A 26,600-nucleotide genomic window follows, 5' to 3' on the forward strand; every position below is an offset into this window, starting at 1 on the left:
CCACTTAGTTATTTGCTGCTTTTCAGCATTACACACAGCATACTAAATGAGAGCAGTATTTTCAACATCTTTTGCATTATTTGAGAAACTTAAGACAATTTATATATTCTCAATTTATATATTCAATTTATATATTCTTTATATATTCTCTAAGCAATTATCATATGAAAGGGGACCCTTTTGCACTTTGTTCTTATTAAACCTTGTGAATGATGTGGGCAAAAATAATGTTTCTTACTCCTGTTATGGTTTCCTTCTGTGGAAGCTTCGTGCCTATGTTTGTGTAGGTGGATTCACGCTCAGAATATTCTGTAATCTGTGTCATGGGTTTAGGTCGTGGATCTCGATCGTGGGTTAGTATTGAATGCAGAAGGAAGGTACCTCCAGGATTCACAAGGAAATCCTCTTCGGATTAAACTAGGAGGAGACGGTCGCACTATTGTGGGTAAGTGAGGATGGTTTTAGGGCAACAAAAGTGTTCTGAATTAGCTGTGGAATAACAACCCCCTGCTCACTTTTAATGGGGGCCCTTGATCCAGTTACTTTTAGCCAGATGGAAAGGAGTACCCCAAAGGGGATGAGCTTAGCATTTTCCCTGATACAGCTATAGTTCTACTCTTTCTACAGACCTCACCCTACAGACTCCACCCTCCAGAAAAGGTGATGCTTGACTTCCTTCTTGAGATAGGACAGGGTAGAGCAGTAGGAGTCAGCAAATGACAGCATGAAGGCCAAACCCTGTCTGCTGCCTGTTTTTGTACTGTCTGTGAGCTCAAAATAGTTTTTGCACTTTCAAATGATTGCAAAAAAAAAAAAAAAAAAAATCAAAGAATAATAATATTTGTAACGTGAAAATTCTATGAAATTCACATTTCTGTATCCATATTCCAAGTTGTATTGGAACACAGAAACACTCATTTGTTTGTATATTCTCTATGCTTTTTTTCCCCTATAATGGCAGAATTGAGAGGCTGAGACATGAAATTTAAAATATCTGGCCCTCTATCTTCTCTGGCCCTTGACAGATTAAGTTTGCCACCCTGAGTACAATGTAACACTCTTCCTCCTTAGTTGTAGGAGTCAAGAGGAGGAAAGAATTACTTTCCGGACTAGAGACTAAGAGCTGTTTCAGGGTAATGGGCATATTGATGAAATATTCACACAGTATCTAAGGTAATACAGAGTAAGGGACAATATACTAAGGCCAGAAATTTCTGGATCGCAGCAGATACTGCTACCCTTGCTGGATATGCTTTTAGTATTTCCTTTGCTTTTTACTGATTCAAATCTAAGAAGCCATAAACTTTGAGAAGATGCTTTGCAGTTGGTTTTTACTTTCTCTGGATGATTTCCAAAGATAGCTTTTGTCTGATTTTGTTTCAGATCTGGGAGGGACCCCTGTGGTGAGCCCTGATGGCCTGCCCCTCTTTGGGCAGGGGCGGCACGGCAAACCCCTGGCCAGTGCCCAGGATAAGCCTATTCTGAGTCTTGGAGGGAAGCCTCTAGTGGGCTTGGAGGTTGTCAAAACAACCACCCGTGCCCCCATCACAACCACACGACCTACCACGACGACCCCGAGGCCAACGACTGCTACCACCCGCCGCACGACCACCACTACGCGCCCAACAACCACCATTCGAACCACTACACAGACAACCACCACCACCACCACCACCACCACCACCACCCCTGAACCCACCACCCCCACTCCCACTTGTCCCCCTGGGACCCTAGAACGGCATGATGAAGATGGCAACCTCATAACGGGCTCCAGTGGGCTCCCAGAGTGCTACCCTGAAGAAGGTAACAGCCTTCATTGTCATGGTGGCCTGAGCAACTAGCATATAGCATTTCAGAGTAAGGTCCCAAAGGCTCCAGGAGGAGTAAGGAGGGGGCACAGTAGGATGGCAACTAGAGGCGTTTCTAGTCACCCAAGCTTCGTTCAGGGGTCCTGTGTCACAACCAGGGTGGTCAGATTTAGCAAATAAAAGTATGACAGGGGACATACTTAATATGAAAAATTATCTGCTGTTCATTTAAAATTCAGATGTAAGTGGTCATCCTGTGTTTTATCTGGCAACCCTTATCATAACCCACGTCAAAAATTTAGCTAAAATGTGAAACATTACGAGTATACACTAGCGTTTCCCCAAGTGTGCATTACTAGACATTTGTAGATTTCAACATGTCATTTTATTTTAAAAGAAGATTCTGTGATTAGATTTAAACAAGGTTAATGATTTCTTACTGTTGGATTGTTCAGATCATTTTTTAAAATTTATTTATTCATGAGAGACACAGAGAGAGAGGCAGAGGCATAGGCAGAGGGAAAAGCAGGCTCCCTGCGGGGAGCCCAAAGTGGGACTTGATCCCGGGACCCTGGGATCATGACCTGAGCCAAAGGCAGATGGTCAGCCACTGAGCCAACCACCCAGGTGTCCCTGTTCAGATCATTGAATAAGCTCCTTGTGAGTTCCAAGAAAAGTAGAATGTTCTAAGTGCATTTGCCAGCTGAACACTTTCTCCATCAGTTCTCCCTTTGCAAAATGCTAATCCTTGCATAGGTGGCCTCTGGGGGCAGCAGGGTAGGACTGTGCTATTTCCTTTGCTGTGGGGCACCCAGTCAGGACTGTCCTCTGCCCCCGCCGGGTCTTCCTGCTGAAAATGGCCAGTACCCCCTGAAGAATGGAAGCAAGGACACTTTGGCCGGGTCATCGTGGAGCTGCAAAGTCATCATCTTTTAGGCTTAGTCTCTGTTCAGGCTGCTTTGGAAGAGGTCATCTTGCATCTATGTCAGGCTCGGAGGAGACAAATTCACCTTCTTTCCCTTAGGTTGAAATGAATCACAATGTAGGCTGTGAAACTTACGTCTTTTTAAGCTGATACAGAGTGAAGGTGCTTCGTTTCAGGAATCATTTTGCACGCCCAGAATTCTTTACGCAGCCCTGTTGACTGTAATAAGCTTGAACTTGAATGCTGTATTCAAAATGGGAATTCTGTTTGAAGTCAGTCTTCTCACAGAAAAGCCCCAAATACACAGGAACATTGGACACATCTAAAAATTGACACCAAAGGACAAGGAAACATGCTGATAGGAGGGCCATCGTGAAGAAGATTCGCACACTATCATTTTCTCCAGTGAGCACGAATTGGAATTTACCTTTGGATTTCTGGTATGAAAATATTATGTGCTTCCCTTGACGTTTTACTTCTACATACATTGATGTGTTGTTTTTTTTTTTTTTTTAAATCTAAGTATAATTGGAACAATTATTTATTTAATAATTGCAAACAGAAGAGTAACTATATTGGATTTGGATTGAATTATAACCATTATGAATATTTTGCATTTTCTTTGGTCTATATTTATGGAGGGCTTATGGCATCTTCTTTTCATTTACTTCGGATTTTTGGACTTTTATTTGGCATGAAAGTCCATGTTTTTATCGGTATTTTTGTTTCTTCTTTTTTTTTGAGGGGGAAATCATGATATATGGTTATGTTTTTCACTTCACTTATGTCATCCTTTCACTTCCCGAGCCCAGGCCCAATTAGTAGCCAAATGTTAATTATTAATTTGCCTCTAGGCAGCATTTTCAAAATGAGTACAAATCAATACAAAGTCTTGGGAAAAAAGTAAATTCACGGAGAGGAACATATAATCTTTATATAATGTTATGATGTACGATAATTATTATTTTAAAAAATATTCCATATGGCTGATCTCCCTTTTTTATTTACGCTGCTCCATTAACAAATTTATTTTCTTTCTTGTATTAATTCTAATCATAGTTATTTTAAAATTTTTAAATTATAGTTTTGAGATTTAATTCACATACCATAAAGTTCGCCCTTCTGAAGTGTACAGTTTAGTGGTTTTTAGTATTTTCACTGAGTTGTGCAGCCATCACCACCATCAAATTCTTGAACAATTTCATCACCCTAAAAGAAGCCCCATGTCCATCAGCTGCTGTTCCTCATTCCCTCCTCCTCCTAATGCCTGGGAAACCACGAATCCACTTTCTGTCTCTATGGGTTTGTCTATTCTGGACATTTCATATAAATGGAATCCTACAAGATGTCTGGCTTCTTTCACTTAGCCTGATTTGTATTCAAGTTTCATCCATGTTGTAAAACAGATCTGTACATTATTCTTTTTACTGCTGATTAATATTCTGTTGTGTGGGTAAAGTACATTTTATCCATTTATTGGTTATCCATTTATTGATTGGACATTTGGGTTGTTTTCCCCTTTTGGCTGTAATAATAATGCTGCTATGAGAAGTGTGTACAATTTTTTAAAACACCATTTTCAATTATCTGGGGGCATATACTTGGTAAGAGAGTTTCTGTGTCCAATGGTAACTCTGTGTTTAACTTTGGGAGGAACAGCTAACCTGTTTTCCTTAGTGGCTGCACCATTATACATTCCCACCAGCAGGGTACCAGGCTATTGTAAATAATGCTGCTGTAAACATAAATGGTGCATGCATCCCTTTGAATTAGTTTTGTATTCTTTGGGTAGATACCCAGTATTGCAATTGCAGGATTGTACCCAGCATTGCAATTGCAGGATTGTAGAGTCCTTCTATTTTTAACCAGCTTGCATTCCCACCAACAGTACACGAGGGTTCCTTTTTCTCCACATCCTGGCCACATCCTGTGTTTCTTGTGTTTTTTATTTTAGCCATTCTGACAGGTGTGGGGTGATATCTCATTGTGGTTTTGATTTGCATTTCCTTGATGATAAGTGATCATGAGCATCTTTTCATGGGTCTGCTAGCCATCTGGATGTCTTCTTTGGAGAAATGTCTGTTCATGTCTTCTGCCCATCTCTTGATTGGATTTCTTTTGGTGTTGAGTTGTAGAAGTTCTTTATATATCTTAGGTACTAACCCTTTATCAGATATGTCATTTGCTAATATCTTCTCCCATTCCATAGGTTGCCTTTTAGTTTTGTTGATTGTTTCCTTTGCTGTGCAGAAGCTTTTTATTTTGATGTAGTCCCAGTAGTTTATGTTTGCTTTGGTTTCCCTTACCTCAGGGGACGTTTCTAGAAAAAAAGTTACTATGACCAATGTCAGAGAAATTATTATCTATGTTCTTTCCTAGGATATTTATGCTTTCAGATCTCAAATTTAGGTCATTTATCCATTTGAATTTACTTTTTGTGTGTGGTGTAAGAAAGTGGTCCAGTTTTATTCTTTTGCATGTTGCTGTCCAGTTTTCTCAACACCATTTGTTGAAGAAACTGTCTTTTTCCCATTGGATAGTTTTTCCTGCTTTGTCAAAGATTAATTGACCATATGATTGTGGGCTTATTTCTGGATTTCCTATTCTGTTCTATTGATCTATGTATCTATTTTGTGCCAGTACCATACTGTTTTGATTAAGACAACTCTGAAGTCCAGAATACTGTTGTCTCCAGCCTTGCTTTTCTTTTTCAAGATTGCTTTAGCTATTCAGGGTATTTTGTAGTTCCATACACATTTTATTTTTATTTTATTTTTTAAAAGATTTTATTTATTTATTCATGAGAGACACACACACACACACACACACACAGAGAGAGAGAGAGAGAGAGAGAGAGAGAGAGGCAGAGACACAGGCAGAGGGAGAAGCAGGCTCCATACAGGAGCCTGAAGTGGGACTCCATCCAGGGTCTCCAGGATCACATGGGCTGAAGGTGGCGCTAAACCGCTGAGCCACCAGGGCTGCCCATATCCTTTCTTTTGCTGATGTGATATATCATGTTGATGGATTTACAAATATTGAACCACCCTTGCAGCCCAGGCATAAATTCCACTTGATCATGGTGAGTGATTTTTTAAAAGATGTATCATTGGATTCAGTTTACTAATATCTTGTTGAGGATTTTTGCATCTATTTTTGCATCAGAGATATTGGCCTGTAGTTCTTTTTGTTTTTGTGCTGTCTTTATCTGGTTTTGATATCAGAATAATGCTGGCCTCATAGAATGCATTTAGAAGTTTTCCTTCCTCTTTCATTTTTTGGAATAGTTTGAGAGAATAGGTGTTAACTATTTTGTAAATGTTTGGTAGAATTTGCCTGTGAAGCCATCTGGTTCTGGACTTTTGTTTGTTGGGAATTTTCTGATTACTTATTTAATGTCCTTGCTGGTAATTGTCTGTTCAAATTTTCTATTTCTTTCTGAATCAGTTTTGGGAAGTTATATGTTTCCAGGAATTTACTCATTTCTTCTAGGTTGTCCAATTTGTTAGCATAAAGTTTTTTATAATATTCCCTTATAATCCTTTGTATTTTTGTACCATTTGTTATTATTCCTCCTCTTTTGTGTCTGATTTTATTTATTTGAGTCCTCTTTCTCCCTTTTTTTTATGAATCTGGGTAAAAGTTTATCGATTTTGTTGATCTTTTGAAAGAACCAGTTCCTGGTTTCATTGATCTGTTTTATTATTTTTGTTTCTGTTTAATCTTTATTATTTCCTTTATCCTAATAGTTTTATGTCTTGTTTGTTCTTCTTTTTTTCTAGCTCACTTAGGTATAAGTTTATTTGAAACTTTTTTTTTTTTTATGCTTCTTGAGGTAGGCCTGTATTGCTATAAACTTCCCTCTCTGAACAGCTTTGGGTGCATCCCAAAGATTTTGAACTGTTGTGTTTTCTTTTTGTGTGTATATATGCTTCATTTTCATTTGTTTCTATGTACTTTCTAAATTTCTTCTTTTATTTCCTGGTTGGTCCATTCATTGTTTAGTAGCATGTTATTTAACCTCCATGTATTTGTGGTCTTTCTAGTGGACTTCTAGTTTCATATATTGTGGTCAGAAAAAAATGTGTGGTATGATTTCAATTTTTTTTAATTTGTTGAGGCTGATTTTATGGCCTAATATATGATCTGTTTTGGAGAATATTCCATGTGCACTTGAAAATAATATGTATTCTGTTGTCTTAAGGTGGGATGTTCTAAATATGTATTTGTTAAACGCATCTGGTCTAGTGTCATTCCAAGCCATTGTTTCCTTATTGATTTTCTGTTAAGAGGATCTGGCCATTGATGTAAGTGGGATGTTAAAGTCCTTTACTTAAAAAAAAAAAAAAGTCCTTTACTATTATTTTATTATTATTGAGTAGTTCCTTTGTGTTTGTTTCTAACTGTTTTATGCATTTAGGTGCTCCTATGTTGAGTGCATAAATATTTACAATTAACGTATCCTCTTATTGGATTGTGCCTTTTATTATTTGTAGTGCCCTTCTTTGTCTCTTATCATAGTCTTTGTTTTAAAGTCTATATTATCTGATTTAAATTTTGCTATTCTGGCTTTCTTTTGATATCCATTTGCATGATAAATGTTTCTCCATCCCTTAACTTTCAATCTGCGGGTGTCTTTAGGTCTAAAATAAGCCTCTTGTAGGCAGCATTTAGATGGATCTTGTTTTTATCCATTCTGTCATCATTTGTCTTTTGATTGAAGCATTTGGTCCCTTTCCATTCAAAGTAATTATTGATAGCTATATGTTTATTGCCATTTTATTACTTGTTTTGTGATTGTTTCTGAAGATTTTCTCTGATCCTTTCTTGTCTTTCTTCGATGTTTACTGGGTTTCTTTAGTAATATATTTGGATTTCTTTCTCTTTATTCTTTGCATATTTATTAGGGGTTTTTGATTTGTGGTTACCATTAGGTTTATATATAACATCATCTGCATGTAGCAGTCTATGTTAAGTTGCTGGTCATTTAAGTTTGAACCCATTCTGTACTCCTCTCCCCTCCATGTTTTAGATATATGGCGTCATATTTTACATATTTTATTTTGTGAGTTCCCTGGCTTATTTTTTACAGAATTATTCCTTTTTACTGCTTTTGTGTTTCCTACCTTCATACTGTCATTCCTTTCCACTCAAAGAGGTCCCTTTAATATTTCTTGCAGTGCTGGTTTAGTGGTTATGAACTCTTTTCGTTTTTGTTTGTCTAGGAAACTCTTTATCTCTTCTATTCTGAATGATAGCCTCACTGGATACAGTATTCTTGGCTGCAGGTTTTTCCCACTCAACACTTTGAGTATATCATGCCACTCTTTTCTGGCTTGGAAAGTTTCTGCTGAAAAATCTGCTGATAGCCTTATCAGATTTCCTTTCCATGTAACTGTCTTCTTTTCCCTGCTGTTTTTAATAGTTTTTCTTTATCACTAAATTTTGCCACTTTAATTACAATATGTTTAAGTGTAGATCTGCTTTTGTTGGTTTTTGGCAGAGGAAGGGTCTCTGTGCCTCTTGGATCTGGATTTCTGTTTCCTTCCTCAGATTAGGGAAGTTTTTAGCTATTATTTCTTCAAATAAATTCTCTGCCCCCTTTTACCTCTTTTCTTCTGGGACCCCTGTAATACAAATATTATTACATTTGATGGAGCCACTGAGTTCCCTGTTTATTCTCACTTTGCATAATTCTTTTTTCCCCTCTTTTGTTCAGCTTGATTACTTTCCATTATTCTGTCTTCTAGGTTATTAACTCATCCCAATGCTTCCTCCAGCCTGCCACTCCTTCCATCAGGCATGTTTCTCATTTCATTTATTGAGCCTTTTATCTCTGCTATGTTATTTCTTATCTCCCTGTTAATGGTATCACTGATGTCTTCCACTCTTTTCTCAAGTCTGATGAGTATCCTTATGATCACTGCCTTAAATACTCCATCAAGCATGTTACTTATATCTGTTTTGTTTAGATCTCTGGCTGTGGCCTTGTTCTATTCTTTCATTTGGGACACATTCTTCTGTCTTCTCATTTTGTCTAAGTCTCTCTGCCTATTTCTGTGTATTAGGAAAGTCAGCTATGTCTCCTGCTCTCGAAGATAATGGCTTTATGAAGAAGAGGTCCTTTAGTGCCCTGCAGAGCAGTATCCCCTATTCATCAGGGCCTGGTACTTCTAAGAGTATCTCCAATATGGGCTGTATGTGCTCTACTGCTATTGTGTCCTGGCCACTTTGTCCTTCAGGCCAGCCATCTACATAAGCTCTCTTTGTCTGTTGTAGGTAGTGTTTGGTCCCTAGTCTGAATTTGGCAAGTTTCGACCAGGTATGTCCTGGTCTGCTTGTGAAATGAGACCTGTCACCACCACTGCCAGAACTGAGGCGCTGCAAAACTCCTGGGTCAGAAGATGAGGTGCTGGCGGCAGTTTGGGCTGGTCTTCTAGTGGAGGGGGCCTGTCATGCTGGGAATGAGGCATCTGTGACTCAGAAGGGCAGTTCTTCCAGAGTTTGGGGGGTGGGGCTTGGTGTAAGCAAGTCTGGTAGCTAGTGTCTGTGAGCTGCTTCCTGTAGGTGGCCTTGTGCTTATGTGGATAGGCAGGGGAGGGAAATAATGCCTGACAGTTCCTTTGTTCCTGGAGTGGTCTCTCTGTGAGTGCTGACTCTCTGGGACTCACTCCGAGATGAGTAAATAACCTCTTCATTATGTGCTCCAGGTGTTCTCCAGATCATTATTTCCACGCTGTATATCCATGGCTGTTTGCTCATTCTTTTCTTCAAGGGCAGCTTCAATGTCCTCTGGGCTCTCCCAGAGCCAAACCCACTGACCTTTAAAACTCTAGGCTTTAAGCTCCACTGGTTGCTAGAAGTCACAAAATTTGGCCCTTCTCAGTTTCTAAGCCAGTTGCTATGGGGGTTCATTTTTCCCATGCATGCTAGTATGTCTCTTGCCCTTCTCTGTGACGGTGGCTCCCTCTCCACCACAGTAGCCATGATCTGTTTCTCTTCCAAGCTGAATCTATACACTTCTTACCTTCTTCAGTGTGGCCTCTTCTCTCCCTTTAGTTGTGAAGTTTTTTTCTGTCAGTCTTCAAGTTGATTTCTGGGGTATTTAGAATGATTTGATAGTTATCTAGTTGTATTCATGGGACAAGGGGAGCTTAGGGGTCCTCCTACTCTGCCATCATCTGCTCCCCTTCATCATACTTCTTACATTTGCATTATTCTCTCCATCTCTAGGCTGGCCCTTTTGGCCCAATACTCAAATTGTTATTCTTTCTTGGGCTTCCTTCCACCAGCCTCCACTTGCCTGGGGCTACCACACAGAGTCCCTGCTTCATTCATCATTGGGATGAAACTTGTCAGGGCCAATGTTGGATAGAAGCAAAGGAGCAGGCATCTTCAGTGGGAATTAGCTTCTAAAGATGGCTTATAATATGAAAAGCCGTCACAATTACTCTGGAAAATCCTGTGCATTATCTATGAAATACGGTGGAGTTTGTCATTTCTTGGTCAAACACCTCGTAGTGGCCTTGATATTTATTTTGTAATTCCTGTAATGATACCAAAAGCAAAGAGATTAAGAGGCTCTGATGTCAGCTGAGGGACAGTCCCAAGACTCCCCCTCACACATGAACTGCAGAACTACCTGTATCCTGTCTCCATGCCTCTTAACTGTGCTTTCAAGTTTGTGTTTTCCTTATGCACTTTCTCTTTTGTTGTATTAGTGCAGTCCATTAGTGCTGGAGCTCCAGGCATACATAGCCAGCATTTAGTGAGCAACATTTTGGCCATGGCACTTTGCAGGCTAGTAGCCTGAAATGTTCATTGTCATAGTGCTTATGTTCTAGCACCTGCATTAGTGATCACTGAATGAATACCTGCCGTTTAAGACCCCCTACTCCACACCCCCCACCTAGTCACCCATTTGTTATTACATTCCCCTGGCAAAGTCCAAAATTTTTGTTTCTAGCCCTCCAATTTTAAAATAATCTTTTCAAATATCAAAGTCTTGACTCCTCTGGTTAAATCATGCACCCCTTTTCCTTTAAAGCACTACTTTAAAATAACATTCTAGGAATAACCTGGTGTCATTCAGTCATTCCAGGAATTCAAGCAGTATTTATGTACTTCCTCATTTGTTATGGATGCCATATGTTTATGTATATTCCTGGAAGCACAGATGTAAATTATATGCTTGTTTTCAGTTGTTGATTTTACACTTCCCTCTCTTCATACATACACACACACACACCTCCTTTTTGCTTGATCTGACTTCCCCATTAGATAATAAACTTCTTGCAGTAGAGACAGTGTTTTCTACTTCATCTCATATTCTTCATGATACCTAATTACTTATCTTCAGGTATCTAAGCAATATCTGAAGCTATAGGCATTCTCCATTTTTCTAATTGAGAAGTAAAAGTCAGTGATTTTTTTTTTCAGGTTCCATTTCTACAGTGGATTATCATGCATGCTTGAGCCAGCTGAACATCTTCAATAATTTGTAACATGATCTTGGAACATGTGTCAGAAAAATATCAGTCATTATGGAAAACCATTCTACCCATCTACAGCTCACTCTCAAGACAGAAAATACAAGGGGAATAATTGAAAATTCAGTGGAACTGGACCAACTGTACAGTTTACAGATATCCTTGGTTTTCAAATGGCTTTTACCTTTTCTCTAAACTTCTACTCAGAATTTTTTAAATAGTTTTGTTAAATATCTCTTGAGCTAAGCCCTAAATATTTGGTGACATCTTACACTCATTCTTTTTCATGACCATTTGGATACACTGCTCAAGAGAATGAACCATACTACCATGTTGGTGGCTGCCATCTGTGGCTCTTTTATGTGAAGAAGTGGAAGCTTTTGACATTGACGCTGAGTTGATGTAGAAAGCATCTAGTTTTATGTAGTTCCAAATGCTTCGAAATGGCAATCAGGTGGGACAAATTCTTATGGCCAATTTTTAAAAAAATACACTTTCTTACATCTGGAAGTTACTTTTACTTGGAGCTAAGATGGTGCTATTTTAGGAAAATTATGCCTGACTTTGAGCTTAAGGGAAAAAAAGAGCACTAAATCTCTCAGTAGGATGTTTACTTTTGCCAGAAGACCTAACCGACACTCTCTGAAGAGGCAATCCCAGTTTGCAGGTAAAAGGCATTATTTCTGTGGCCTGCTGTGCATACTCCAGTATTCCAGCACCTCAGGAATTATACTCAACAGAGAGAATCCAGCAAGGAAATGTTATCATTTTCCCTTTTCTTTTTCACTCTGGGATGTAAAAAGTATTCATTTATTCAATTATTCCTTTTTGATTTGGCTAAAAATAATAATGAAAAGAAACAAATGTGAACCAAGAATGAAGAAAAACAAGATTATGTTCTTAAAAGTTAAATTGACAAGGAAAAGAAAATGGCATCCAAGGAAACAAAGGCAAGATAGCCCCAAACTGGGTGGTGTGAACTTGAAAACTGTCTGATTTGAAACAACCCAGAAGTAATTCCTCTTGGATCCAAGAATATTGACATTGGAATGACCTAAGGAAAGATTATGTCTTAATAGTTCTTGAAATGACAGGTCTGAGCCCTGAAGGGTAGATGGTAATTTACAATCTCTGTCCTGCTGACATCCTTTGGCCCCATCAGAACACACCGAGGGTCACCATCTCAATAGTGAAGCAGGTGTCAGGGCATCTCATAGGCCCTGGGCTGTGGGCTTCCTACCAGAAAGGGTGGGGGGTTAGAAGGCAAGCAGTGAATCATAGGGAACTTACATTGGTGTGATTTGCCCGAAGGTAGAATGTAGGAGAGGCAGAAAATCATCTTGCTTCCAGAACATGTGATTGTGGCAAGATTGAGTGCATAGAGAGGATGAAGGGGTGATGAACGAGGGAGCTCACAGGTTGAAGGATTTTTATCCCCACCCTGGGCAGCAGTTCCCACTCTCCTGCTTTCTGAGAATGCCTATTCTCAGGCCTGTGACCTGCTGAGCCAGCCTCCTGAGAGCTGCCTGGGCAGGTGGGTGGGTGGACACGGTGTGTGGAGGGGAGGTCAGAAGGCACTCTATACTGGGGAGTGGGCTGCTGAGAGAGGTGGCTTTCCTCTGATGCCCAGGTGGTGTTCTGAGCACCTTCTCTGAGAGTACAGGAGAGGAAGTCTTCCTTCTGAGAAAGCTGGGTGGCCCTGGCCTGGCAGCTGACCCCTGTGGAAGGATGGTAGGGGTTGAACACTGTGCCCCAGGCACAATTCCCAGCCACTGAGAAGAAGCCTTTCACCCCTCTTTGTTCACTAGATGATTTCTCCGGATTGGAGACTGACACTGCAATGCCCACAGAAGAGGCGTACGTTATCTATGACGAAGGTATGAACTGATTTTACACAGTTTCTCTCATTTTGATTACTAAGTGGATCTCAATTTTTGGAGTTTCCTTCAGAACTTGGGCTGCATGGCAATACTCAGGGAAGGTAGCTATAACCCAGCTTATAAGTTACCATCCCCGTTCATATTTGATCCAAAGAAAAACAGTGGGCTTCATATGTGAATGTGGCCCCCATACTGCAGCTCTCATTCTCTCCCTACCCTGGAATTCCCGGGTTGCTTGTCTGGACCTCCACTTCCACCGCCATTTGTGAACTTCTACTGTCACTGGTTGAACCCATCACTCTGCTTTCTCTCTTGGCTCCTTTCATTGTTCTCTTTTTTCTCCTTTTCTAATTAGATTTTTTCTTTTTAAAAATGCAGTGCTCTGAGGGTGCTGGGGTGCCTTAGTTGATTATGCATTTGACTCTTGATTTGGGTAAGGTCATGATCTCAGGGTCATGAGATGGAGCCCTCCGCTGGGCTCTGTGCTGGGTGTGGAGCCTGCTTGAGATTCTCTCTTTCCCTTTGCCTCTTCCTCTCCCCCCCTCCCCTGGCTTGTGAGCATGCCCATGCTCTGTCACTTTCTCTCTCTCTCTCTCTCTCAAAAAAAAAAAAAAAAAAAAAAAGTAATGCTATGGAAATGTTGATTTTTTTTTATCACAGAATTTTTTCAAGTAGGGGTAAGCTTATAAGATTAAGAATGCAAATTGCCTTGGGTAGAATCTGGAGCAGCCATTCAGTAAATGTAACCAGTGCAGTTATTCTATTCATGACTCTGTGGCGGTTCTGTGTGTTTTATAAGTTGTGTCTGCAGTTTTTGCTTGGGCATCTTGTCCCCACTGTAAGGCTGGCCTTTGACACTCAGGATATTCTCACTTTGGTTCTTCCTTGTCTGCTGATATATGTGGCTCCAGTGCCATCAAACCACCAATGTGAGAATAATGTCACCTTTGATGCAGTCATAGTGAAGTTTGAATTAGTGGTTTCATCTCACAGTTGTTTTTTTTAAAGATTTTATTTATTCATTCATGAAAGACACACAGAGAGAAGCAGAGACTTAGGTGGAGGGAGAAGCAGGCTCCCTGCAGGGAGCCTGATGCAGGACTCAATCCCAGGACCCCAGGATCAAGATCTGAGCCAAAGACAGATGCTCAACCACTGAGCCACCCAGGTGCCCCTCATCTCACAGTTTAAGAAAAAAACTAACTTAAAAACAACAGATGTCAGAAGAAAAAAGTTTCTTAGCACCTTTGAAAATACTGTGCTTGTTTCTTACTTTCTTATTATCTTGAGCAGTTGAAAGGGAGCAGAGTTTTCTTTTTTAAACATTAAAGGATTAGTTTTTAAAATAGAATTCATCTCACCCCCTCCCCAGCAAAGAGGCCCATAGGCAGAAGGTAAATTTTTTAAAAATCAAGTTTATTTTCTGATGTGAATCTTTTATGGCTCTGAAAGAGAAAATTATGTAGGCGGAGAATGGCCAGGGGCCAGGAACAGGAGCATGCTACACCGGTTGAATGCTAAGGTTCCAGCTCTAACTGTAAAACCTCATTTTTCTGCTCATACGTGTTTCCTTTTCCTCTTCCTTTCTTTTATCTACAGCTGCTTTTCTGAGGGGACTGAGTGGGAAGAATATTGTTTCATTAGGAACAGATTATGTTCAGGCACAGCATTTCTTTTGGGGTGTATGTGTGTGCGCTTTAGTTTTGAGTTGAATGTTGAGATGGTATCTCTTGGCTGTTCATGGTGCTCCTTTTCTGGAAGGGCCCAAATGCAAAGCCTTCATATCATTTCAGATTATGAGTTTGAGACCTCCAGGCCACCGACCACCACGAGACCCTCCACCACGGCTGCGGTGCCCGAGGTCATCCCGGTGGAAGGCTCCATCAGCTCCTTTCCTGGAGAAGAGTTCGATCTGGCTGGAAAGAAACGATTTGTTGGTAAATAGAACTTCCTTAATCAGAGAAACATGGATTTTTAACTTTTTTTCTTTGAGGAAGAGCATAACTAATTTCTTGGCCTGGCTGAGGCAGCGCATTTGGAGCAGAAGCTTTCCCAGAGTGAAGTTTCCATTTGGGGTGACTCAGTGAGTCAGTCCTGCTTGAAGGCACATAAGCTTGCTTTCTGCAGGAGTCAAGGGAGGGGATTATACAGGAAAATGTTTGGTATCCAACAGAGTTGAGCTTTGAGAGGCTGCCTCGTATAGACCAAGGGGAAGGAACACTCGTAAACATCCTCAGGACCAGAACACATGACTATTTTTGTTCCAGTAACTTTCCCCAAGCTGGGGTGTCCAAGCCTTGCCTATACATTGTTAAGTTCTTCCTAAAAGATGAGCAGCTTACTGAATTGAGCTACTGATACTTCTTACGGTGCCACAGAGCCAAAGCTGGTTTTCTTCTGTTTCTGTAATTTTCATTAGCCTCGGGGACTTGGGATCTAGAAGTTTACTCTTCTTTCTCAGTTATAAAACAATTTTGAGAGAAAACTCTATTTCACTAAACTGTGCTTCACTCCCTTCGGGAGTCTTCTTTTCCCATGCCCTTAATGAACTTCACTAACGAGACAGTTAGATTAATACACTACTAAGTGGAAAAAAATATTACCAAGTGGAGACAGGCAACAGCTTAAACCAATATCACACTTTTCTGTTTCCAAAACAAATGTTCTGCCATAAGCAGAGAACTGCTCTTGCCAGCCAAGATGTAGTATTGAGTGTCTAAATTTCATGTGCTTGAAGAACAAGAATATTAATGTGAGGTAGCATTCCTGAGGCAAGCGCTAATGCTGGCCCATGGCATTAAGCAGCCTGGCTGAATTCACTGGATGTTCTGGTCTTCCTCTCTGTGGCTCCAGGACAGAAATGAAAATGCTTTCAGCGCTATCATTTGCTGTTCCACAGAACTCTACCGAAGACCAGAAGGCTTACTTTTGTCTGGCTGGTCCTATGTCTGTAGCACAGAAGATTTTAGTGGTTTCATCTAAACCCCAGAACCTCCTGATTAGATCCATTGACAGGCTCTCAAGACCTGATTGCATGCAAATTATTGGAAAATAGAAGATCTAAAAATTGCTTTTAGCCCCAGTGGCCACCAAGAATGAGAATCTGTACCAAAAGATGCAATGGAACATTTAGAAAGTACTAGAAATTGTTACTTAAAAGCACTTGAGAGTCTTGCATGTATGAAGCCCCAGCTCCCATTCCTTGACATTTCTTATATGTAAGAGGGTATATAATAAGGAGATGTGGGCTGGATGTAGTCTCCTTTTTGACCCTAACTTCGTGGGCCCTCTCAGCATCAGTAGGCTCAGCTGAAACATGGGATATCAGTCCATGTCCTGCTTTATTTCCAGGGATAGAGTGTAGAAATTGTATCCAATGAGATAATGTGTGTAGAAAACCTTGAACCTGTCCATAAATATGAATAACTTTATTGTATTTAGCAGTAATGTTATAAAGGCTGATCAGACCTGGCCTTGTGCAAATATTCCAGATGGTTATGGGTATCCCTGAAGCTCTAGGGAAGGCCACCCAGGATGGAAGGCTAGAAGCTATATATCCTGATCAAGGTTTTTGTTTGTTTGTTTGTATATTTTGTTCCAAGACAGTCTAGGGAGTGAATGGTGCCAAGAGAGCTCTAGGTAAGTCTTAGTTGGACCCAACACATACCTTCCCAAATGTCTGGGCATACAAAAGGCAGAATGCTGCAGACTTATACTACATTGAATTATAGTTTGGGGGTCTTTCAGAGTTACTTTGAACACATAGTCATTGATGCTGATGAGTTGACAGGATCTTTACAAACTACTACATTGGAAGATGTAAACGTGTGGATCAAATAAGGAGAGCTAAGGATGTGTTTCTGAGTTTAGCATCAGGGCTGATGGCACTTGGAGCCTCCGTCTAGCATGGAAAGACTGAATGGTGGATCTGCTCCATGGACCAGACATTATGATTCTGCCTCTGGAGAAAACTTCCAACAATACAGTTGGGTATCTCTCTTCTTTTCCAGCTCCTTATGTGACATACCTAAGTAAAGACCCATCAGCCCCATGTTCTCTGACGGATGCTCTGGATCACTTTCAAGTGGATAGCCTGGATGAAATCATTCCAAATGACATGAGGAAGAGTGACCTTGCTCCTCAGCATCCCCCTCGCAACATCACTGTGGTCGCTGTGGAAGGCTGCCACTCCTTTGTCATTGTGGACTGGGACAAAGCCACCCCAGGAGATGTGGTAACAGGTGTGTCCAAGGCAGATGCTCAGAGTTCCCATTGATCTATAGGTGGAAAATCAAGAATATAAGGGATGAATAGATGATGGATAAGTAGATGGCTGGCTGGCTGGCTGGCTGGCTGGATGAATGCAAATGCCTCCTTCTAAAAGGATGAAATATAGGCCACAAGGGAAGCCTTGTGAAGTAGTATAAAGAGTACTGGGTGGAAGTCAGAAGTTCTGAATCTCAGTCCCAGATTGGTTTGTATGACCTTGAACTAGCTACTTCATCTCTCTGGACTTTGGTTTCTTCCTTACAAAATATGATTGTATCTCTAACGTTCTATAATCCCACACATGGTCAGGGAGTCCACATAGCCACTTGTAAGGTCAGATCCTGCAGCACAGGTGATGAAAGACCTCATAATGTGCACCAGCTTCGTATAAGAGTCAACCCTGGGACCAAGACTGTCTCTGGACTTAATTCAGATGGGATTCCTGTATTACCCTATAGAGGGTATGTTTTGGAACCACGTGTTCTTATTAATGTGAGTCCCAAGCTGTCCAAAGCTCCCTGGAAAATTTGGTATCATATATCCTACACCTAATCTGAAACTAAACCTCAGGGCCCTAATCACAGGTACTCATGCCCCTAGCATAGATAATGTGGATGAGGTATTTACAGGGACTTGGACATTCCCAATTTAAAGCCATGCCAGCTGCTGCTAAATTGATTACCATAGAACATTTCAGCACATGACAGCCCTGCAATGCGCAGGAAAAGCAACATACCCCAAAAGGCTAAAGGAGGAAATAATGGGAGTTCTTTATCAGTAAATGAAATGAGCACCAGCCGTTGTAACGTACCGCACCACTATAAGCACACATGGCTTGACATCACTGTCATCATCAGAGGAGGAAATCCTGTGCAGAGAGCCGCAGCTCTTCACAAGTTCTCACACAGTATTTGTTTCAGAAAGAGAAGAATGAATTCCTCTGGGGAACAGTGTGGAAAGGGCTTTAGGGCCCAGGACACCTGCTTCTAGTTCCGGTGTGCCGTTGGTTAGCTGCGTGACTCCAATCCATTCTCTTTATGTCACCAAAATTGCTCTTGCGAAAGTAATCAGCAGTCACAGGTTGCTCAGTAAAGTAGCTTGCATCTTAGATGCATTCAATGCTGTTGACCTCCTCCTCCTCCTCGACCTGTGACCTTATTCTCTCAACCTCTGAGTCTCTCTCCCAGGCTTGTCTGCTTTGCCCCAACATTAAATGTTGGAACTTCTCAAGGCTTGGTCTCAACTCCTCTTTCTTTTTTGCTCCATCCTCTCTCTGTCCAGGATCTCACCCAAGGAACATGGTTTTAATTCATCCTGGAGATGAGTCATTGATTTATAGCTCAAGGCTAGGCCTGCTTTTCCTCCGAGCTTCAAACACTAAAATGGGATCGGCACTTGGTATCATCACCAGGATGTCTCCAGAGCATCTCAGACTCAGCATATCCAAAATCAAACTCATGATCCTTCTTATTCCCAAACTTGCTGATCTGGGTTTCCTGTCTCAGAGAATGACTCCACTCCCCACCCCATTTCTGTAAGCATGGGATTGTCTTTAGATCTTCTTTAATTTTCCCCACCATATTCAATTCATCACTGAATCCTATCAATTTTACCTTCCAAGTTTCTCATGAAACCATCCATTTCTCTACCTTAACTGCCAGGTTAACCTGGGCTGTTGCCACTTGTCACTTGGATATTCTAAAAGTGGCTGGCTGGCTAGACCACCCAATCCATACTCCATAGCTGATCTGTTTCACTCAGCACCAGAGGGAGGCATCCAGGACAATGTGGTTGTGCTACCCTGTAATGTCTTCCCCTTTCTTTTAGAATGAAAAGCAAAAACCTGTATGACCCAAGGGGACTGACCATTTTCTTTATTCTGCGTTTCCTTAGCTTCATCTCATGCTTGTTCCCCCACCATATCTCTCTGAGACCATCTCCTACTGGTTCCTCCCTCGTTATCCTCCTTCCTGGTATTCCCTCCACCTGGAGTCTTCCCTACCTCCTATCATGCTCCTTAAGTGCTTCCATCCTTCAGCGTTTGGCCCTATTTTCAGAACCCCTTCAGAACACCCCTCCAGGCACATGGATTACTCTTTTGTGGTTCTCATCACAGCCGTATAATTCTGCTTGTCTGTCTGCCCTGCTGCTCCTTCAGTTTCTGATAAAATGAGTTGCCATTTTATCAATTTACTCCAGCATTGAGTATAGTGCCTGACAAATAGTAAGCACATGGTAAATATCTGTTAAATGAATTCATGGATGTGAACTAAAATATTTAACATCTCTAAGACTCAGTTGTCTCTTGTGTCAAAGTGGGGATATCAATGCTTACATATTAGGAGCCAGAGAACTAATCAAAATAAAACTTGGTTGAATGTGTTTAAAATAATATTTGGCACAAAGGAAATGCCTCACAAATGTTTTCTTCCTTTGTGTATAACATGGGAGACTAATGTAGAGGAGGTGCTGAGCTGCGACATAATTTCATTCGGCCCTTCTGAGGCCTCCTTGAAGGCTGAGCATGTGTCAGGGGCCCGCTGGCGTCCATACATAGCAAAGAGGGCAGAAAGAGCTGCCTGACTGCTGTCACCAGACATTGAGGTCAGGGACAGTCACAGATATTCAACAACTAGCAACCAAAGGAGAGCCTTCACCAGATGGATGAGGAGGCCACCAAGAGTCTGGGGGTCTTTCAGTTGTACACATGTGCACACACACACACACACACAAACACACACACAGCACTCACCATCAACAATCCCTTCATTTCATGTGAAGGACAATTGTGTATATCTCTGCCAGGAAATTCTTAAATACCTGTGTGGAAGTCACCACTTTTTCTTCTGCCGCCCTTTCCTCTGTGCTGTCAAGGTCAGTCAAGGTGATTAGTTCTGAGGAAATGAAGAAGGCCAGGAAATGTAGGAGATAAAGAGAAGGAAGAGAAGTAGGGAACCAGCAGTTGTCAAGAAGTGTGTGCAATTTTGTTATCCACATCTGAATTCACCAGAAGGTACCAACTTTATACCCCATCCAGACGCAACATGCACTTGCTCCTGTTCTTCAACTGTTCTCTCAGAAGGGAATGCTTCTGTGCCATTGCCTCCTCCCCATCCTCCTCCATCACGCATGCCTCCTGGGTGATGTGGTTTCCTTGATGCTCAGCAGGCTCTTCTTTGTCTCCACTTGCAGGTTACCTGGTTTACAGTGCATCCTATGAAGACTTCATTAGGAACAAGTGGTCCACCCAAGCTTCCTCAGTAACTCATTTGCCCATTGAGAACCTGAAGCCAAACACAAGGTATGATGTATCAGTCACTAGAAAGAGACAGAGAAGGATCTGGGTGTGTGGTCACAGGTATCCTCAGGTTGAAAATGAAAAGATCGATGCAAAGGTTTTATGATTTATTTTGTAGTCTGTTTACTTCCCATGGAATATCAATGAATATGCACCATATGTCACTATATCTCTCTTAGAAGAAAATACTGTATCATTATAGTTGTTAGTCTATTGTGTTTATATCCTGTTACTGATTTTACAGAGACTAAATGCTCCCTACCATTGGGGAAAGAAAAGTTGTTCTGTGTGTTGAAAGAGAACCGATCCATGTGCAGATGGTGGCATTAGGCAGCATAGCTTTCATTGTGAAATTATGTGTATCATATGTGACATTAATGGGGCAGCGATTGCTAAACATATAAGTTAACTGGTACTCAGACTCTATGATGTGGAAGTTAAGACCATTTAGAAAGGTGAATTTTACACACTAATAAGGGCACAAACATGGCTTACTGAACTGGGTGGCGCTGGCTGGCCAGAGGTCTGTGTAGGAGCCAGAGTTCGTGGCGCTCAGTATGAAAGCTACAAGGCTTGTTTCCACCGTTACAAAGAGAGTGGGTATATTCCCTCCTTTACACTATCTGGTTTTGATAGTAATGATCATCAGGAAAGCTCTCCTGGTGGGTGAAAATGAGCAAAGCACCAAGCATGTGAGGGTCATGCATGGTGTGTGTGCAAACCAGCTCTCTGGGGAAAAAAAATCCCTGGTTTATGGTGCTTACCATTTTCTGTAGTGTAATACTTCCACCATGGTCAATTCCAGGCTTCCAGGGGGCCTGCAGTTTCTTGAATATTTAATGATTGTCTCTCTCAAGCCCAAGCAAATGAGTCCAGCATCCCATGGTCACATCCATCCCTAAATTTATGGAGCAAAGAGCTCTAAGTGATGGGTCTGTGAGCCTGAGACCTATCATTTCCTATATAGTTGTAGGAACATGGAGAAGATTGAAACAAAACACTCTCCTTCGATAGAAATGTGCCAAGGGAGATAAAAACTGGTTAATAGCCATGGGTACCGAGACACTTCCGAACTAGCTGAGAACTTTTCTCCAGGCATTGGAGGTGCCATGTGAGCTTACCTGAGCTGAACATTCACAAACTATTATGAATTTGAGGATCTGACAAATAAAAAGCAAGGACCAACACAGGAACCTGAGAAAATACTTTTCTTTATTTTTCCCTAATAGTGAGGAAAAATGGATTAATTAAAGCAAACAAAAACAACACATTTAAGACAGTGGGGTCAACACTCGATTTTCTGCATTGTGTGCAGAGTGACAGTGCTTTCCCATCACAGCCTTGGGGTAGAACTTGAATCCCCCTCTCCTGACCCCGCTACCCACCCCACCCTACCCCTCCTGCCAATGTTCTTTCTACAACTTTTGCTGCCAGGCTGATCTTGAGTTTTGAATATCAGGAGATGGTTGTGTAGTCACTATTTGAACAGGTATAGAGGAGTGCCCACCGTTCCTTCAATCCGCACTTAGAGTTTGCTCTGCACCAGGCACCAGGTTTTGCATTGAGGACAGACCCAGGGTGGGAGCAGCAGGGGGAGGGGATGGGGGAGTGCAGTAGGGTGGGAGGCGTGGGCTGTAAGATACACCATGGCCCAGGCCTCATGGAGCTCACAGTTTGGTAGACAGATAATTTAGCAACAGCATAAATACAAACTTTGACCAATCAGTATCCTAAGAGAGACTTTTTTCCTGAGCTTGTGGGGATTGGAGGGCAGTCAGGTGAGCTTCCCTGGGGAAATAGATAAGCAGCATTTAACTTAGGGAAGGTGGGTGGGGTGATGCCAAGCTTTGGGCAGAAAAGGGATGCCGAAAGCATGGTGTGTTCTAGGAAGAAAAGGAAGCCAGTATGGTGGGAGCAGGAGGAGAGGAGACTGGACAGGCTGGTCCCAGTGGGCTTGGGAGTCTCTTGTAGTTTCTGTCCTACCCTCCACCCATGTTCAGTGTCCTGATAGACAGGTTAGGAACAGCAGCTGCTACTGTAGCTTCTCCCTGGTATGCCTGCTCAATTATTCCTTCTTCTGATGGAAGGTGCTGGCCGGGGCACAGACCACACATGGCTCTTCCACAGATTTCCTCAAAACCCCTGTGAACAGCCTGATGTAAGGATGCTCATTGTTTCCCTGCATTACACTGATGCAGAACAGCTCTGGTGGGCCCATGTTAGTGATCCATGACCTTCTTCCATGCCTCCATCCAGCCTCCATGGAGGCTGCATGTGCCTGTTAGTACTGTCCTCAGGGTTTCTCAGGAACGCACCGCAGAGTCCCTATAGGAAACACAAGAAGTCAGTCCCCTCAAGATGATCTGGAATAGAAAATACCAGCTTTGGTTCTTTATAACTGAATGTTGTTTTTGACTTTACGGGGGTATTGCACACCTTGTTCACCTAATTCTGTCCCAGATCACTTTCTGAACCTGCATATTTCATCAATACTTAAAACACAAAGATTTCAACTGTGGGAGGTTATTCAAAAGAAGGTGTCAAGAGCTCATCTAAGAAGATAAGGCATGGGTTGCTCTTGTAACTTGGGTGAGGCAGAGATTATTCGGAGTGTGAGATATATATTTTGGTTTCTGGAAGAAACTAAATGTAATGTGGTTTTGAACATAGGAACCTTATTTTTCCCTCATAATTTCATGTTTTTCAGCATTGTGTATTTAAATTTGCTTTGACACATTAGGTGAGGTTCAAATGGAAATACATCTTTGAAATTGGGCCACTGTGGACTTTGTTGGAGGACAGAGTGTGTGGATGGAGAAAGTAGACGAGAAGAATGCTTGGGTTTCAGTAGGGAGACAGAATTGATACAGTCAAGGCGTCAGCCCAGTCTGGCATCCTGTGCCATCTCCAGAGTCGTCAAGCCCTGATTCCTTCTGGTGTCAGGACCACTCAAGCAACAGCTGAGGAAATGTTCAGCAGCAATATCCCATGTAGCCTCTGAGGATATGTCATCCCTTAGGTTTTAATTTCCCTTTTTAAGGAAAAAGAAAAAGTATCTGTAAAGTTTGACCAGTATCATTGACGTATGCCAAACCCACTGCCTGCAGGATTTTGCCTTAAATAACTCCATAACCGCTGAATAAAGTATGCATAATTGGGAAAACACGGACTACTGAGCAAACTGAGACTTGGAAACTCTTATGTACTTAATTGTGCATATCTTTTTTTTTTTTTAATGAAATTTAAAAAGGATTCTCTTCTAAATGAGATGTGAATGACTTTCTTGAAGGGCTTAAAAGAAGGCTAAATTTACCAAATGAGCCTTTCTTGGCTCTCTTTAATCAAACCCCAAGTCAAATATCTCTGTGTAACTGTGAAGCCTGGCTCCCTTGATGATCTTAGGAGCTTTGGAGGCTTGGTGCCAGGACAGTGGGGTAACAGACAGACACCTTTGCTCTCTGATTAAATAACTCACCTTGTGAACATTTAGTGTACTTTAATTAGTGCACAGAACCCGTGTGCCAAGACTCATGGCAGAGAAAGCTTGTTAGGAGCTCTCTGAAGTGGCAGAGTGCCACCACTTGCAGGGGTTTCTTACCCTCTTACCCTCTTCTTCACCTGTGAGTAGCTTGGGACTGCGAGAGTACAGATAATATCTGGGGTCCCAGAGGTACATGAAACACGAAGATAACAGTTGGCGTAGTCAGTGGGTCACAACTGCGGTGTTGGTCTCCAGTAGTATTTCGCCACCACTTTTTGTCCTGTAGCTCCTAAGAGCACTGAGCAAGATATCTGGGGACTCCCAACCTGCCTGGCCTATCAGTCTCCTTCTAGATGATGGAGGACAGTCTCTGTTCCAAGACAAGGATTAATCCGGCAGCAAAAGCTCTCCGGGCTTTTTCCACTTCCACTTCTTGGACTTGCTTCTCTTTACTTGAGGCACAGAAGCTCAAAACTCAGTGACTTTTAAAGCTCCAGAGCCAACCATAGCACGTGGCATGCACCCAAAACATCACTGTCATGTTAGTTCCACTGAGAAGGCCAACGTTGGGACTGGCTTGCCCGACTCCCGCCAACAACGAGTTGCATCATTACTGGGTCAAACATCCTGCTTTTTCACATGGAGTGCAGTGATAAGAATTAGGTTAAATGTGAATTTTGCTCTGTAAGTGTCTTGCTGCTCCAGCTTCTAGACTCTAAGCTGCGGAACTCAAGTGGGTTGAGAACAGGATGAGAGGGGCATTCATCCAAGGACAAGCCTGCATGGGGCCATGCAGCTTTGATGCACTAAGGAACATATGCTCTCCCAGTGGCTTATTTGCCTGATATGCTCCTCCTGCTGCTGTGAGCCACATTAGTCAATACTATTAATTGTATTATTTCAAAAAGTTATTGGGAAATGAGAAAGCTCCACCAAAAATATGAATTGCCATGATGTATACATTTGTTTAAAAAAATAACACTCAAACCCTGCCACAGAGTAAGTGCTCAATAGTTTGGGAATTTGTCTTATTACTCAGAAATTAAACAAGCTTCTCTTTCAAAAAAATGTTTTCTTCTAATTTCAGGTATTATTTTAAGGTTCAAGCCAAAAATCCACATGGCTACGGACCCATCAGCCCTTCGGTCTCATTTGTTACAGAATCAGGTATCTGCGCCTTCACATTCTCATTTTTTTCTTTTTTCTCAAAGACAAATACTTTGGAATCATGACTATAATAGCACAAAAACCGAAGAAGTAAAATTCTTACTTTTCTATTTAATAAGTTCATATTGGATATCACTTTATAATAGAAACATCGTTTTCTTTGTGCTGTGTTAAAATCTGGTTAATAAAATTAAAAGTAATCTTCACTGGAGCTGCCTGGAAAGTGGAAAGGTCACATTCCAATAAAAGGGAAAAAAATCTAGTTTTCAACCATGTGGGAAAGATAAGTTTGAATCTCTCTGTGAAAGATTTAGTTGCAGAGCTAATTTTTTTTTATTACAAACAGCTGAAGAATATAAATGTCATGGGGACTGAGAGGCATTTGCTTCTTCCAATTAGTCAGGTCTCCATGATGGTTCTGTTACTAGGAGATAAAGATGTCTTTACTTAAAAAGGAAAGTTTAATTAGAATACTATCCAGTCTTATAAGCAGTGTCACTTGGAGGATGGCTCTGCCCTGGGGGATGCTAGTATACAGAAAAGCTCTCTGGCCCTTCTGTAAGATGTTCCTGAGGTCGTGGTCTGAAGCGATATGCACAGAGCTGGCCAGTCCTGGCTTAGCAGCCTTTCCACATAGGAAGTCACACTGGGAGCTGGTACCTATGCCTCTATGCCAGGCCCCCTTCAGAAGTTCGACTGAACCAGCTGTACCCTAAAGTTGCTCTAGCTTCTATTTGGTTAGATTGTTTCCCACATGTAGCTTGACCCCAGAACATTTATAATTGGAAGATATTTTTAAGTGTGATGATTTGAAATCTACCAAATCACAGTAAGTGGGAAAAAAATAAAATCTTTCCTGAGAATATGCTTCATATTGGAAATGTTGACAAAGGACCTCAAAAGTGTTCTCATTTTTTTCATTTAAGGAGTGTGTTCCTCATTAGCAATTAAGAAAGAGTCAAAGAAAACCATTTTCAAGAGTTAATTTGCTAAAGTAAGAAACGTGTCTGTGTTCATGGCTACATTTCCTTAAAAAAGAATGGATCTTTGGCAATGATCAGAATTAACATGATACAAATCTATAAGAAAAAAATAATTCAAATCTAGAAAGCTACCAAGAAATTCTGTCCCAAAATCTGAGAACAGAAATATAAATGTAATTTCTGAGACTGCAGTATAATTTGGAAAAGACCCCTCTTTTCTACTCCCCCTCTCAGAAAAGCCCCACCATACACCCACCCTATTCTTTGTGGCTTCTAAAGGGTGGGTGATGAAACCCCAGG

At 41.4% G+C, this 26,600-nt stretch overlaps 1 protein-coding gene across 1 annotated transcript in view; it reads left to right on the forward strand.

Annotated features, from left to right (window-relative positions):
- The window catches only part of FNDC1 (fibronectin type III domain containing 1), a 100,887-nt gene that overhangs the window by 65,885 nt on the left and 8,402 nt on the right, over positions 1–26,600 (forward strand). The window contains exons 13-19 of the mRNA XM_025422664.3: positions 334–445; positions 1,384–1,803; positions 13,031–13,099; positions 14,896–15,039; positions 17,113–17,343; positions 20,564–20,672; positions 25,238–25,317. Of these exons, the coding sequence (XP_025278449.3) occupies positions 334–445; positions 1,384–1,803; positions 13,031–13,099; positions 14,896–15,039; positions 17,113–17,343; positions 20,564–20,672; positions 25,238–25,317 (1,165 nt within the window). The remainder of the gene's footprint in view (positions 1–333; positions 446–1,383; positions 1,804–13,030; positions 13,100–14,895; positions 15,040–17,112; positions 17,344–20,563; positions 20,673–25,237; positions 25,318–26,600) is intronic.

Source organism: Canis lupus, chromosome 1, assembly GCF_003254725.2.
Source record: "Canis lupus dingo isolate Sandy chromosome 1, ASM325472v2, whole genome shotgun sequence".
NCBI classification, from domain to species: domain Eukaryota; kingdom Metazoa; phylum Chordata; class Mammalia; order Carnivora; family Canidae; genus Canis; species Canis lupus.